We start from the raw sequence: 14,736 nt of genomic DNA on the forward strand, positions 1-14,736 counted from the left end.
GTCACCCACAAGCAGAAGGAAGAGGAAAGAATGAAGGAATGAAATATGGAAGAGGGAGTGTAAAGTCACCCGCAGGCAGAAAGACGAGGAAAGTATGAAGGAAAGAAAGACAGAAGAAGGTGGAAGGAAAGAAGGATGGAGGAGAGGACAGGGCAGACACCCGAGAGCATCTTAAAAAAAATAACCAAATCTAACTAGACGGTAGGCGACGATGGCCGGCTCTAAGCGGGCCGTTGCTAGGGAACTAGTAGCTGGCTAGAAACCAATACCTTGCAGAGAAAACTAGGTTATTGGATGGTCATTATGTCCAGGTTTGGTAGGAAGCAGTTAATTCTGAAGAGTAGACGTCCCTGCCACAATTAAACAAGACTGCTTGGGACGCTGAGGCCCATATTAACAGGGTTGCCACTCAAGGACTAGAGGAGAGAGGGAAAAAATGGATGGATCACTTCCGATAGGGAATGGCCTCAAGATAATGCCTAAAAAAGTCAGAGCTTTCTATGCCCAGTAATAAAGCTTCTACCGTTCAAACCATAATTAGTAAGAAAAAAATGCGTTTTTTCAGCCGATGCTAGCCAATGATTAGTTGCAACTGGAACCTTGAGGACACAACTAGGTCACAGGCTGGTCATTATGTCCAGGTTTGGTCGAAATCGGTTAACTATGAAGAGTAGAAGTGCCTGCTACAATTAAACAGGAAAACAAGAAAGAAAGAAAACGCAACTAACAATAAGGGCAGCAAGAGCTGGCCAACACAACCTAACCTAACCTAATCTAAACCCATCTTAACTCAACCTAATCTAACCTAACCACACTAACACACCTATTATATCCAAACATAATTAAACTAATCTAACACAACCTAACATAATTAACCTAACCTAAACAAACCTAACCTAATCCAACCTAATCTAACCACACTACACCTAACCTAATCTGACTAACCAGACTTAACCTAACTCTTCGACAGATTGGAAAGGTGCTGCTTAATCGTCCATCATGAAGGCACTGCTGACTCTGGTAATGATGATGATGGCAGCCTCTGGGTCAACGGACGAGACAGGAATATTTGGTTGTCATGCTGGTACTCCGTTCAAGTTTAATCTCAGGGACCTCTTTGATTGGGAGTTAGGTGAGCAGAATTAGTTTGTTTATTTTTAGTAATGCTGTGAGGAGATTAAACAGCATTAAAGCAGCAGATATTGATGTTACATGTGTTCTATTCTCGTCGGGAAACGAAGCACCTTAAGACCTTTTCCTTAGCGATTTGTTTTTGGATATGGCTGGTTAATATCCTTTCATACGTCACTTATGCAGATTATGGTGATCGTGGAATAATTTATGTAACGCGGACAAGGACAGTAAGGTATAATAAAATAAATTGCTTAGGAAATAGTGTTAGTGAGTTTCCTTAACTGACGAGAATACGGGCGTAAATGTAGCGTGGAGTGGCAGAATTATTTTTCGTGGATTTTACTAGGAGTTAATAAAAGAGAAATTATAGCACTGGAGTGTAAGATTGCCTTAGTTATGCTACTGTTCAAAAAGAATGGTAAAAGAAGTGAGTGTAAGTAAAAATATAGTATAATTAGTATGATGAGTGTATTTAGGAATCTGATATGGAAGAATAATTAGAGGAAAGGTGGGGAATATATCAGAATGTCTGGTTTGTGATGAACAGTACAGTAAGATCTAGCATCTAACGAGTAATAGGTACCAAAAAAAACACTCGTTAGATGCGAATTCGTTAGATGCTAATACATAAACATATGGGGAAAATTATAACAGGTAAAATAATTGGACCGAACCCCTATTTTGACACTATTTTCACTCATTATGTAAGTTATTGGCATTAATGTAGGTCATAAAATTATACATAGTGGTAAAATATATAATAAAAAGTAGAAATAATGTGGATAACTCACCTGTGAGTGATGAATGAGGTGCGTAGGTAAGACGAAAGGTGGTATCCGAGGCGGGAAGGGAGGCTGTAGGCCGCTCCTCCTCTCTCCCCCTCACCTACGCCACCACCACAACCAGCCTCCTCCCTCCTCTCGCTCTCCACTGCCTCTCGCGATGCCTCCCCGAGTTTTATCTTCTAGTCTGCATTCTTTTCCTTCCCAACAAATCCAGAAAAGTCATCAGGAATGTCACCAAGAAGATTCTCTATCTCTGTGTTCTCATCATCACTCAGTCTCTTGTCCTTCATTTCCACTGAGATTTGCCACAACTTCCCTAAGCTCACGGCGTTTGTTTAAATATTCATTGATAACTGTTTGTCTTCTTTCATTCACTTTCTTTGCACAGGTTTCACTGACCTTCTGGTTTGGTTTCTGAATCAAAGGTAACACCTTCCCCACCCACAGAGACTCTGATGTGCCAGTACTACACAGAAACACTTCCATTTTTTGTGCCAGATCGACGGGAGATTTGAACCGTGCGCCCTGGATTATTCTCGTTAGATACGAATATGGGTAGAGGTCCAATAGTGTCGTTAGATGCAAATTCGTTTGCTGTGAACTCGTTAAAACCGAGATCACACTGAATGTTTTCAAGACCGGTATTCTCGTCGTTAAGGAAACTCCCTAATACCTTTCCCCTTGAGATTTATTTCCTTACACTACCTTACTGCTGCCTTTTATGTTGCACTTATCTTTTAAACACCAACATGGAAGGCAAAATTAACACACAAGTGATTATTAATGAGCTGTTTGCAAAACTAACTGGTAAGGAAAAGATGCTGGAGAGCAATCTTGACCGAGGTTAATACAGGTTCAAGATTGGTGGGGGATGTGTGTATCTATTATTTACTGTGAGAAAAGGGAGAATGCAAGTGTGATGGTAGGTAAGGTATTTTTGCCATTCATGGATCTGGAAAAAGTGTATGACAAGGTGAATAAGAAGGATTATGGAACGCTTTGCGGATGTATGGTGTGGACATAGAGCTGCTGAACATTGTAATATTTTAATGATGGTAATGTGGCGTGGATTTCTAAGGGAGTGCTTAAATATGAACAATGGAGTGAGACAAGTGTGTATAATGTATTGATGTATCGCGAATGTTATGATTCTATAGGCTACCGGTATATATATATAAAACCCAAAGCTTCATTTCATATATATAACCCAAAGATTCAGAGAGAGAGAGAGAGAGAGAGAGAGAGACGGTCATGCCGGCGTGCAGCAATATTTGCCGTCACATCGCTTCATTCACGTGTCAGAATCTCACAATAACTTCCTTCCTTTCCCCAGCGCTAACTCAGTGCAGTAAACCAAGGACGATGGAGTTTTGCCAGTCTCAGCTGGACAACTGCGTCCAGGTAACACATTTCACAAGTGTTAATTTTATAAATTTTTTGGCTTTACCTTAATTATTCCATCTGTTAAACGTTTGGCAACAACACACATCCTCTCTCTCTCTCTCTCTCTCTCTCTCTCTCTCTCTCTCGAAGTTTACTCTTTTTCAGTCTGTCTCTAAAAACATCAACCGCTGCCATGTGTTTAATGTTTTTTTGCGCTGCTTTTTTTTTTTTTTTTTTTGTATAATGACTTGATTGCTTTCTAGTTTTTACATTAACTGTATCTTTGTGTCTATTTCTTGTTTCTTTTTGGTCGGCCTTTAACTGTACCTGTTGCCGTACCTGTTGCACAGCCAGGAAAATTTCTTCCATCCATCCATCAATCAGACCTGTTGTTTTCACCAAAACGGTCTCATCGCTTGTATTTCAAATGTCTTTGACTCTGTCTTAACTATGACTCTGAAGCATCTGTCCATTCGTAAACCTTTCTCTGACAATCAGTATGGATTCAGTCAGGGATGTTTTACTTGCGATTTTTATTAAAGGGCTTCAGTTGTATGTAAAAGGAAAGGGAAATGTTCTCCCGATCTAGACTTTATTAGATCATATAATTCTCCTAGATGACAGGAGAGCACTACCCCTCCCGGCATGGCAGCTACCGGTCGTGGCTCGAACTCACGGTCCCAAGGTCCCGAGTCAAATGCTCTACCATTGAGCCCCCCTGCCCCCCCAGTTGTATAAAAAAGGCTGATTGTATATATATATATATATATATATATATATATATATATATATATATATATATATATATATATATATTAGAGTTCAGAGGGAGAGCAAGACCGACAGCCATGGACGACGCATCTCCTGCTATTGCCTGCGACCCGTTGAGGGGGGCATTTAATAAACCAAAGTCTCCAGCGGCCCAGAAAATCAAAGGGACTGTGGTTTGGTTTAACGTTAGGGTGGGGTACAGATTCATCAAGTGCCAGCATACTGGCGTTGATCTTTTTGTGCACTGCCAGGCCATCATTAAATCAAACTCATGGCAAACCCAACGCTCCCTTGTAGATGGAGAGATGGCCCTGTTTAATCTCTTCGGAACTCCTAAGGGTCCTGAGGCATGGGATGTTACTGGGCTGGGAGGTGTGGCCGTGCAGGGTTCTGCCGATGCACAGCGACGACTCACGGCCAAGGGACGCCAGGCCAGGGATCCTACAAGTTCTTGGGAGATAAACACTATTGTTGAAATGTGCATTGTGATTGCGAAGGCTTTCTGTGGTGGTAATAAGGGGGTTTGCATGTTCTCCTCCCCAAAATGGTTGAGGAGAACGGGCTGCCTCTCCTTATTATCCCAGGGTGCTTTGCCCACAACATATATTCTGCTCCTCACCGAGGGAGATGTCGGGCCTGGCTGCTGCAGCCTACCACCCCCTGCACAACACCATTGAAGAGGCTTCAGCTGGAGTCCCCACTCAATAGGAAGAATGTGACTCTGATCACTGACCCGGCTTTGGGAATGAACACGGCACAGACCATGGCAGAAGTTCACCATCTGCCATGAAACACTGAGGAGGGGCAGGACTCTTCTGACACCGCCTTCATGGCCAAGGTTGCATTGACCAGCTCCTTGGCCTAGGAGGAGGTCGATGAGTCCTCCCCTCCTCCTGCAGTGGAGGGCAATTTGTCCCGCCCTCCCATCATGGACCACAAGGATCGGCTAGACACATCTTCTTACCGCCGCTTCCTGACCCTAGTGCCCACACCCAGCCTACCAGCTTGGAGCCACGATCTACTCCAACCTATACGACCTGCTCTAGGCTGCCAACCAGAGTGAGGTGATCTGATCAGTGTTTTTTGTCAGGGGGAAGGATGTGCATCTAGCTGACCTTTGAGCCTTTTATCGTATGTTACCTCCACGTCTGGCCCCTTAGAATGGCCTTTATGTGAAGCGCTGGTGCAATGATGACAATTTGATTTCCTCCACCATCTAATTTGGCCTAACTCTTATCCGCCGGGGGTTCTGCACCATCGCCCACTCCTTACAAGTAATTTGCGAGATTTTGGGAAAAATACCCTTATTTCAAACCCTAATAACTGCCAAACTCTTATAGTTAGAGAAAATATTAAGTATACATAAGACTCAATCACTCTTTCTCTTTCAAATTAAAGTATCCAGAGGTCTCCAGGTGGTCCAGTCGATGAGTAAGGATAAGTTAAAGATGACTGGTTTTCTGTTTTTTGGCGGGTTAATATGGTAGGCCACCACAACCTTGGACTTGCTGGCTAGCGTTGGCAACACTGACCAGAGTGGTGATTGTAACACTGACCGGACTCTCGGAAATTTCCAATCTTTTTTTTTTTTTTACTTTTCCTTACCATCATAAGGAAGAGTCATTACCCCCTTCATGTGGCTCCCCATAGAGTTCTCTGCCCGTTTCATAGCACAGCCATGCCCCATAGATGTAAGGGGAAAGAATAGCTATTTTCTGTACTCGCGTCTTGCGATAATTTTAATAATTTCCCACTACTGCAACACTTATGCTTGCACTAGACATCATGATTACAGGTAACTGCACTTTGAGAGGCAAATGTTCTGGCTGTTTCACGAAATATGGTTGAGTATGAGGTAACTACTTGTACTAAAATTGTGACTAATTTGTACTAATTACGGGCATCATAAAAATATTACTAATGTTATACACAACTTACATTTTTGTACTTCGCAAATACGCAAATACTCACATATTCACCATTATAATCTGAGAACGAGGGAAACAAGTTTGTTACAGCCAACCAGCTCATTTTCTTTCTCTCCCATACAGTTTTGGTTTTCTTTCATTGTATTAGATAGGGTTATTCAAGGTATTTCCAATCATTGTTTCACAAATACTCATAAACAGTAACACTAATTGCAATGCACTTGTAAAACTTACTATGAAACACTTATTTCATAACACTTGCAAGATATAACTTATAATATCTTACATTTCACCTACGTATATTGTCATAGAAAATGGCCACGAGTTCAGAGGGTGGCGGGAAGGTGCCTGTGGCATATCCCATCAGCCGGTGGTGCTCAGCGCCCTGAATCATGACGGTTGTCAAGTCAGCCGGCGTGTAGGACTAATGGCCCACACAGAAGGCGATGGCCGTGAAGCCACAAATATATATATATATATATATATATATATATATATATATATATATATATATATATATATATATATATATATATATAGTATATCTTCACTACATTTATAAGATGTTGGACAATGAAACTTGAGTGAATCATAGGAAAAATAAATTAAAGCCATGATATTAATACTGTGATTGAGTTCTCGTTAAATATAATTAAGTATGGATGAATATCTCCGCACCCTCTCAGCGGACATACAGCAGTAGTAGCGGTAGTTGTAGTAGAAGTAATAGTAGTAGTAGTAGTAGTAGTAGTAGCAGTAATAGTAGTAACTGCAACCCTAGATTTATCTGAATGTGAGCCGAGTGACTGCAGGCTGAAGTTACCCTTCTCCTGTGGATGACCATCCTCCTTTTGAGGGATAGGGTGTGACTTACAGAACATTTTTATTACCAGGCAGTGGGTCCACCTGGTCATATCGGTGTCATCACGTGAAGGGGTCCCTCTCCAGCACCGGACATACCGTAAACTGAAAAAAAAAAAAAAAATAGCATCATTGAAAATATCGGTCTCTATTATGTCAGATTAAATTGTCCTTGCTTCACAGTGAGGCCAGACTCGTTAGGTAGAATCTGAGTGGGTTAAATCTTTATATTTTGGTGATTAGCTGATTTATTCTACCTTCATGAACCTCCTTTTGCACTTGACAATATAATTTCCTATTCCAAGTCAGTTTTTCTATACTGCGTGGTGTTCTTTCTCACCATTTCTTGTCAGTGTTTACTGGAGGGTTTAGTGGGCAGGGGAGAGCTTTCTTTAATGCTATCCGTATTTTATTCTTGTAGTTTAGTCACACTCTTTTAGGAACTGCCTAGCATGGCCTTCTGCAGTTATCTTCTCTTCTTATGATCTAATGTACAAAACGAGATATTCTACCCAGACCCACCTTGCAAGACCTATTGTAACTGTAAACTAACGGGTCTTAATTATTTTTTTCTTACTATGTGGCTTCTAGTATCGTAATGAGTTAAGGGTACCCAATCTGATTATGAATGGCAGATGGGAAAGAAAATATAATCAGCTTAGTTCTATGGGCGGTAATCTCGTGCAGCTGGGAAGGTTACTAACACCTCTTTCTTTCCTTCCATATTTACTGCCATTTTGGTTTACGTGGAGGTGGCTGTGTTAGGGTGCATCCGGACTGAGAGTGGGCATGCAGTTGCGAGCCAGGGAAGGTTGAGGCGGGAGGTTTTAAATCACAGTAGCTAATACAGTTGGCCATATGCAACTCTTTTTCTTCGGGTAGACTAAGTCATTCAGTCATATTGGCACTGTCCGATTGAGTCCTTAGAGAAAAGTGGCAACATCACACATTTAACATCCTCCCAAACAAAATCAGGTATTATGGCATGTTAATATTAGGTTAGACCAACGTTGGTTGGGTATACTGTAGGTTGATTTAATGTCAAAACACGTTTTTCCTGAATATTTTTGTGGTTTGATTACGCGAATTCTTTCATCTACTCCCAAGTGAGGATGCGACGGTGCCGAATTATTTAGCGCTGAACACTCTCAGATGTTACCAATATGATTGGATGACTAAGTGTACTAAAACAAAAACACCTGGCCATACTGCCAGTGGCTGCAAGCAGGTACCAGTGTGAGCCCGCGCGGGTTCACACTGTAGTTGACAGTTAACTTGAACCCACGCATGCAGGATGGATAAAGAGCAGTTTAAAATTGAGGTTTCACTAACATCATCTATATAGGAGACATGCCATATGATGTACAGTGACAGAGCATTTGCTTATATTGCACAGCAGCAGAAAAGGACTGGTGGGGAAAAAAAAGTGTATCTAGTCAGTTTATTTTTATATACATAAACATACTCATCTGGTGACAGCCTTTTTGTCCATGAATTCCCATTACAAGGCAAATGAAAATTTACACTATAGTTACTGTGAGAGATAATGAAGATAATTAGGCTGAAAATTGCACCAATAAAATAATTGGACTACCGCAAAGCTCTGCTCATGGGCAGTAAAGCAAAAATTAAGTGCGTTTGCCAAGATACTGAGCCTACATCTGAAAAGAAGTATTTTTGTTATTTTTACAAGTGTCTCTCACATGTGCTTTTCCATTTTTTTTTTTTAACTTTTTCCTGTTGAGATGTAAAACCAAACATTTCTGACCATACTTTTTTACTCTAACCATCTGTAATCATATTTGAATAATTTCTTAAACTTGCAAATTGGGATAAAAACAAAATATATGTATTTAGTAGTGTGTCAGTATAACAGTATGTGTATCTAGTACCGTGTAAGCACAACAGTATATGTATCTACTAGTGTGCAGCTGTATCATGCCTACGTGACCATTAGTGCAAGTCTCAGCAACTTTTGAAGATGTGATGACAACTGTAGCCGACTCCCCACACCACTGCTGCACCACTGCTGGCAGTTGAAGGGCTGGCTTAGAACGGTTTAGACCTGTTAGCACCCATTAAAACTGCATCAATACTTTTGGCTCACTCCTAATTGGGTGTGAGTGGTGGAGCACATTACCAGGATTTTCATTCACATAACCTACGGATCTTGCTGTTGCACCCGTTACCTCTTCTGTAATAATGTTGTACTGAAGGATGCATATAAACATTTAGTGATCCATATAGCTTTATCGAAAAATTTCTTTGTTTTGTTTATTATTCTCAGTTTTTGTCGTAATTTTCAAAAGCAAACTCATATTCATCTGGCTACCTCCATAGGTGGTATTTAACACATTTTTGCAGGTTTCAACCCTGTCTAGGGTATGATGTGTCTTTCAAGAAGCAGTTTGTACACCAGCATACTGTACTTCAGCAGGACTTTCTTAAGAATACCATCTACTTTTTTTTTTTCTCCTTAGCGCCAGCAATCTTGCTGCCTGCAGTTCCCGAGGGTTACGTGATGACGTTGCCATGGCAACACCAGCCTACTCGCCTCTAGTTCGGACGTTCAAACCTTCCAGCTCTCATTCGCCTCGCCAGCCCGCTCGCAGTCAGGACGCACTCCTGTGATCAAATACTTAAGGTTCTTCATAACTACTTCCACAGATCCTGCATAAACTCCACGGTGAGGTGAACGAGCAGATCTACAAAGACGTGCTTGGTTATGTTTCTGAATGTTCTGAGTTCTTGGGCGCCAACATTAATGTAGAGAACATCCCTTCAACCCTGGCTGGTAAGTTAGTTGTCTTCTGTTTCTCTCTCTCTCTCTCTCTCGTTCGTCCACCTTAACATAAAGTTTTCTCTTTTTTTTTTCAACTTATCTCCAATACTATAGTGTTAGAGGAAGATTTTATGACCTCATACTTTACTTTCTCTCTCTCTCTCTCTCTCTCTCTCTCTCTCTCTCTCTCTCTCTCTCTCAAAACAAGAATAAAAACAAAATCTGTCACTGAGGAGAAAGGGCTTATTAATACCCGAAATTGCCACCCTCTGCACAAATCCAAGAGATTAGGTGTGGTAAGCCGACTCCTTGCCTTCTTTACCCCTGCACAGTTGTTGACTTTATACACGGGTTTTATTCGCCCCTATGTAGAGTACAACTCTCATGTGTGGGGCTGCTTCCCACATGCTGCTCTTCTCAATAGGGTGGAGTGAAAAGCTTTTCATCTCATTAACACTCCTCGTCTTACTAGCACCCTTCAACCTCTGTCTCTTCACCGCACTGTTGCCTCTTTATCTCTTTTCTATCGCTACTTTCATGGTCACTGCTCTTCTGAACTATCTGCTTGCGACCCTCCACCTCAACGACGGGTGCGTAGCACACGTCTAGCAGCAAACTCTCATCCCTTTTCTGTCCAACACTCTAATACAAGAGTCAACCTTTACACCCAGTCCTTCATTTATGCAACAGGTCAACTCTGGAACTGTCTGTATTTCCTACTTCCTATAATCTCCAGTCTTTCAAACGCAGTGTGTCCAGGCATCTCCAAATAAGCGGATCTTGAATTTGGCTCTATTTTGTATTGTTTTTTTTTTTTTCCTTGGAAGGAACTCTTTTGCGGGCTCCTAGCCTTTGGGTCCTTCTTTCTCGCATTAAAAAAAAAAAAAAAAAAACCTCATGCAGGGTTGTCCAAATATTGCCCATCCATTTCTCAGCTGCTTCGGGGACGACTCTGTCAGCGATACCATGCAGTGCTTCTCCAAAATCATTTTCTATTTCTCATTACGCCTCTTCTGATTTATAGTACATTTTATTTTACGTTCATAAATTGTACCGTTTTTACTAATTTCAGAGACAAATCAAACTCTCTTTTTCCCACATCAGAAGACTGAGCCGTCTTTACAACACACAACTTTTGAAGATGTGATACATATGTGGATCACCTTGAATATCCCGAAGACAAGAGAGATAATATAATTTTGATATTTGCTATTACAGTAATAATAATATTAATGATCATCATCACCATCTGTACCTCGTTTCCCACCCTAGGGCAGGGTGAGGAGTGACACATCCAGATAGCCAAAGTTTGCCCAGTCCAATGGGCCACGCTTCCATTCACTCATCATTCAAGCCCCCGGAGTTCTGACTCTATCTGATACGCCAAAAACATTCACCACATTCTGTAGCTTCATAACGCATCCGGTAGAATTAATCCGGACGCTATCACGTTAAAAAGGGGTGCCAAATCCCTGATTATGCACTTCTTTTCACAACATTCATCCAACCAGCTCGATCTATTGTCAGTCCCTTTCCCTCACCAACATCCATACCTCTCTTCCTCACACACTCATCCACAATATCCTTCCACTCTCTCCTTGGCCTACCTCGCCTGCTTCCTCTTTAAATTCGCTCAGATATACTGTACCTTTCTTCACCACTACTGTTAGCCATTCGCTCCACATGACCATACCATCTCAGTACACTCTCTTCCACAATGGTGTCCACAGATTCTCTCAATCCACATCTTTCACGAATCACATTATTTCATATCCTATCCACTCTCTGTACTCCACATACATTCCTGTAAACATGCTTACATTGGCTCTACTCTCTCTATCCCCATTCATCAAGCTTTCAAAATATTCTTTCAATCCAGGGGCGTCATTGGGGGAGGGGCAGCGAGGGGCGCTGCCCCCCCCCAAGCTTTCTGAGGGGACTCCAAATCAACTATAGTTAATGAAAAAAATATATAAGGTTAACACTGTGATATTAAAAATAGTGTGTGTTTAGCCTCAATACGGTTTGAGTGAAATATATCGTGTGTGTATGTGTATGTGTGTGTGTGTGTGTGTGTGTGTGTGTGTGTGTGTGTGTGTGTGTGTGTGTGTGTGTGTGTGTGTGTGTGTGTAATAATCACAATAATTTACTAGGCATATTAAAGGATGTCAATATAAATATGTTCCTATCCACCTGTTCAGTTAACTTCAGTATCGAGCTGCCTTTTCTATTGTATTCTGGCTATCATTAATAGCTTTTATTTATTTTAGGAAGTACGTACCTGTAGGTAGGAGTCTTAAGAGTTCATGTAGAGCAGTGGTTCCCAGAGTGGGCGTTGCTTTACTGATTGAAGAACTTGAAGCTCTACAGGCATCATCATGCTGTATTGTGGAAACATATACAATATATATATATATATATATATATATATATATATATATATATATATATATATATATATATATATATATATATATATATATTCAACTAGTAAAGCAACTAACAATACTGACTTAGCCACTACATCATCCCCTAGTCAAGACTCAGATTTTAATTCCGTTGATGAAGCAGAAATCACATTAGCACATACTGTTGCACTGAACCAGGATAAAAAGATACAAAAGACAGTCCATCCACATCAAAAACTCCAGCGACTCAAGCAGCTGATATATCTAAGTCCCCCTGTGATAAACCCAGTCAACCAAAATTGCCAAGCTACCCAAGCAACCAGAATAATAGGAAACTGAGAAGTCCCTAATTTGATTTCTTTTCTTGGTTAGAACACTCAGTCTCACAAGATGCGTGTTACTGCCCTCCATGTAGGCACTTTGCTGGAGCATCTGTTCGTAAGGTGGAAGGATTAGGTAGGCCACAGTTTATTGATGTTGGAACAAGGAAATGGAAAGATACCAGTACCCTTCTCAAATAACATCAGGCAAGTGAAAGACACATTAATAATATGATCGCTTGGTCTAATGTCAAGGATATTCAGTCAGGGTCCACTCAGTCTGTAGCATCTTCTCTAGCTTCAGCTAGGCCACAAGAAACTGAGGACAACATGTAACATGTAAAGTTACTTTTAAAAGTCACTGCATTACTGGCAAGGCAAGGCCTGTTTTTTCGTGGACATAATGAGGGTGGTGATACATTAAACTCAAGAAATTTTGTAGAAATTCTTCACCTAATTGCTTAATCAAATCCCTGTCTAAAACAAAAGTTAGATCGACCAGAATGAGTTGACATCAGTTGTTGGAAGACATATCAAGGACACAATTTATGCTGAAGCACAAGAAGCCAAGTAATTTTCAGTTATGGCTAATGAAAGGAAACACTTGTCAAAAAAGGAACAGATGGCTATTCTTGTGTGGTACTTTAGTGAGGGTATTGTGAAGGAACGTGTCATTGGAACCTATCACATGGAAAAGATTGATGCTGCATGTTTAGCTGATTTTATTTGCAAGGAGATAGAACAATCTGGTTTAATTTAGTATAAGTGTGTGACTCAGTGTTATGACGGTGCTAGTGTAATGAGTGGATGCTCTAGCGGGATTCATGCAAGACCACGGGATAAAATTCCTCAAGCAGTATACATACATTGCCATGCACACAGGCTGAATTTAGCACTGGGCGTCTGCATGAAGAATACCAGTGGCCTCTCTTCATTTTTTTTTTTTTTCAATTATTAACACATTTTACACATTTATTAAGCAGTAACACAGGGAACCAACTTTTCACAGAGGCACAGAAAGCAGAAGATCTTCAGGTTTTGACACCAGAAAGACCTACTATAACTAGGTGCTCTTACTATTATAGTTCAATATCAAAGATTAAGCTTTTCTATGGAGGTTTGCTATCAGTGTTTCATACAGTTTCAGAGGGTTCTGATTTAAAAGCTGAGGCTGAAGAAATGGACTGTACAAAAAGTTAGTCTATCAGGTTCGTAATGGATCTTCCTATTAATGAACAAGTCCTTAGAGTTACCAATAGTTTGTCAGATCAGCTTCAAGCAAAGGAAGTCTTACTATCTGAAGCTTGCTCTCTCATACAGTCAACTATTAAGGAATTGCAGGTCTTGAGAACGGACGAGGCTTTCTCTGATATTTTTGACAAAGCAAAAGATTTTGCTTCAACATATGAGGCAGATACCAACTTGGAAAATTCAAATCAGTTGAGCAGACCTAAGCCTAAGAGAATTCAGGAGGTATCATCAGGACTAAAGAGTTTCTTAAATGATTCAGCTCTAGGGAGAAATGAGGTGAATACTTGTATTGCTACAAAGACTGAAATCAAAAGAACCTATTTTGATAGATTTATCTCAGAGCTTGATATTCGCTTCACACAAAACATGTCCCTAATAGAAGCAAAGAATGCACTTGAATGCAGTTCCAGAGACCTTCTAGAATAATATGAGAAGCATTCTATTATAGTACAGTCTTAGGAAGATATAGACATAGGTGAAATTCTTCTAGTTTCCCAAATATCTGTTGCAAAAAGACATTTTCTAAGTAAGAGTGACAAGCCAAAGAATCTGTTTTAATCATATGAACTCAGACCATTAGACTGTGCGTACAGTATCCAGAAATAATGAAGATTATCAAAATTCTTCTCATCCTTCCAGTAACTACTGCAGGCAATGAATGACTTTTATCAATACTTTGCTTAGTCATGACATATCTAAGAACTTCAATGAGAAATGATCGCTTAAGTTACTTGGTACTTATGGCCTCAGGAAAGGAACTTATTAAAAATCTTTGCTTTAACATCCTGGTTGATAACTTTGCAAAGCCGAGATGACGGAGATATCCACTGTTGCAGTAGTTTGTTCATCATACGTAGTTTAATTTTCAATTTCCTCTAATGAAATCTTATATTAATGTACTCTTCTTACGTAAGCCTCTTCCAAATTTAAAACCGTCATTTTATTTCTGCTAGCTCTTAGTGTACAGCTTACTTTTTCACATTACTTTATATGGTTCATGGGATTTTGGAGGCTAGTAAGCTAAAAGCTTTCCATTTTTAATTCAGTTACAAGATTACATCTTTTCGTTCTCAATTTTATAATAATTATCTTTTCATTAGGCTGTAAGAATGA

General features: G+C 40.3%; 1 protein-coding gene across 1 annotated transcript in view; it reads left to right on the forward strand.

The window, feature by feature from the left end:
- The first annotated feature begins 1,052 nt into the window (after window positions 1–1,052).
- Window positions 1,053–14,736, forward strand: part of LOC145391414 (uncharacterized) — a 37,145-nt gene continuing 23,461 nt past the window's right edge. The window contains exons 1-3 of the mRNA XM_080266021.1: window positions 1,053–1,132; window positions 3,253–3,320; window positions 9,530–9,656. Coding sequence (XP_080122147.1) covers window positions 3,282–3,320; window positions 9,530–9,656 — 166 coding nt within the window. The 5' untranslated portion in view covers window positions 1,053–1,132; window positions 3,253–3,281. The remainder of the gene's footprint in view (window positions 1,133–3,252; window positions 3,321–9,529; window positions 9,657–14,736) is intronic.

The sequence above is a fragment of the Coenobita brevimanus genome, chromosome 18 (assembly GCF_032717465.1).
Source record: "Coenobita brevimanus isolate Jiangsu-jjx chromosome 18, ASM3271746v2, whole genome shotgun sequence".
Classification (NCBI taxonomy): Eukaryota; Metazoa; Arthropoda; class Malacostraca; order Decapoda; family Coenobitidae; genus Coenobita; species Coenobita brevimanus.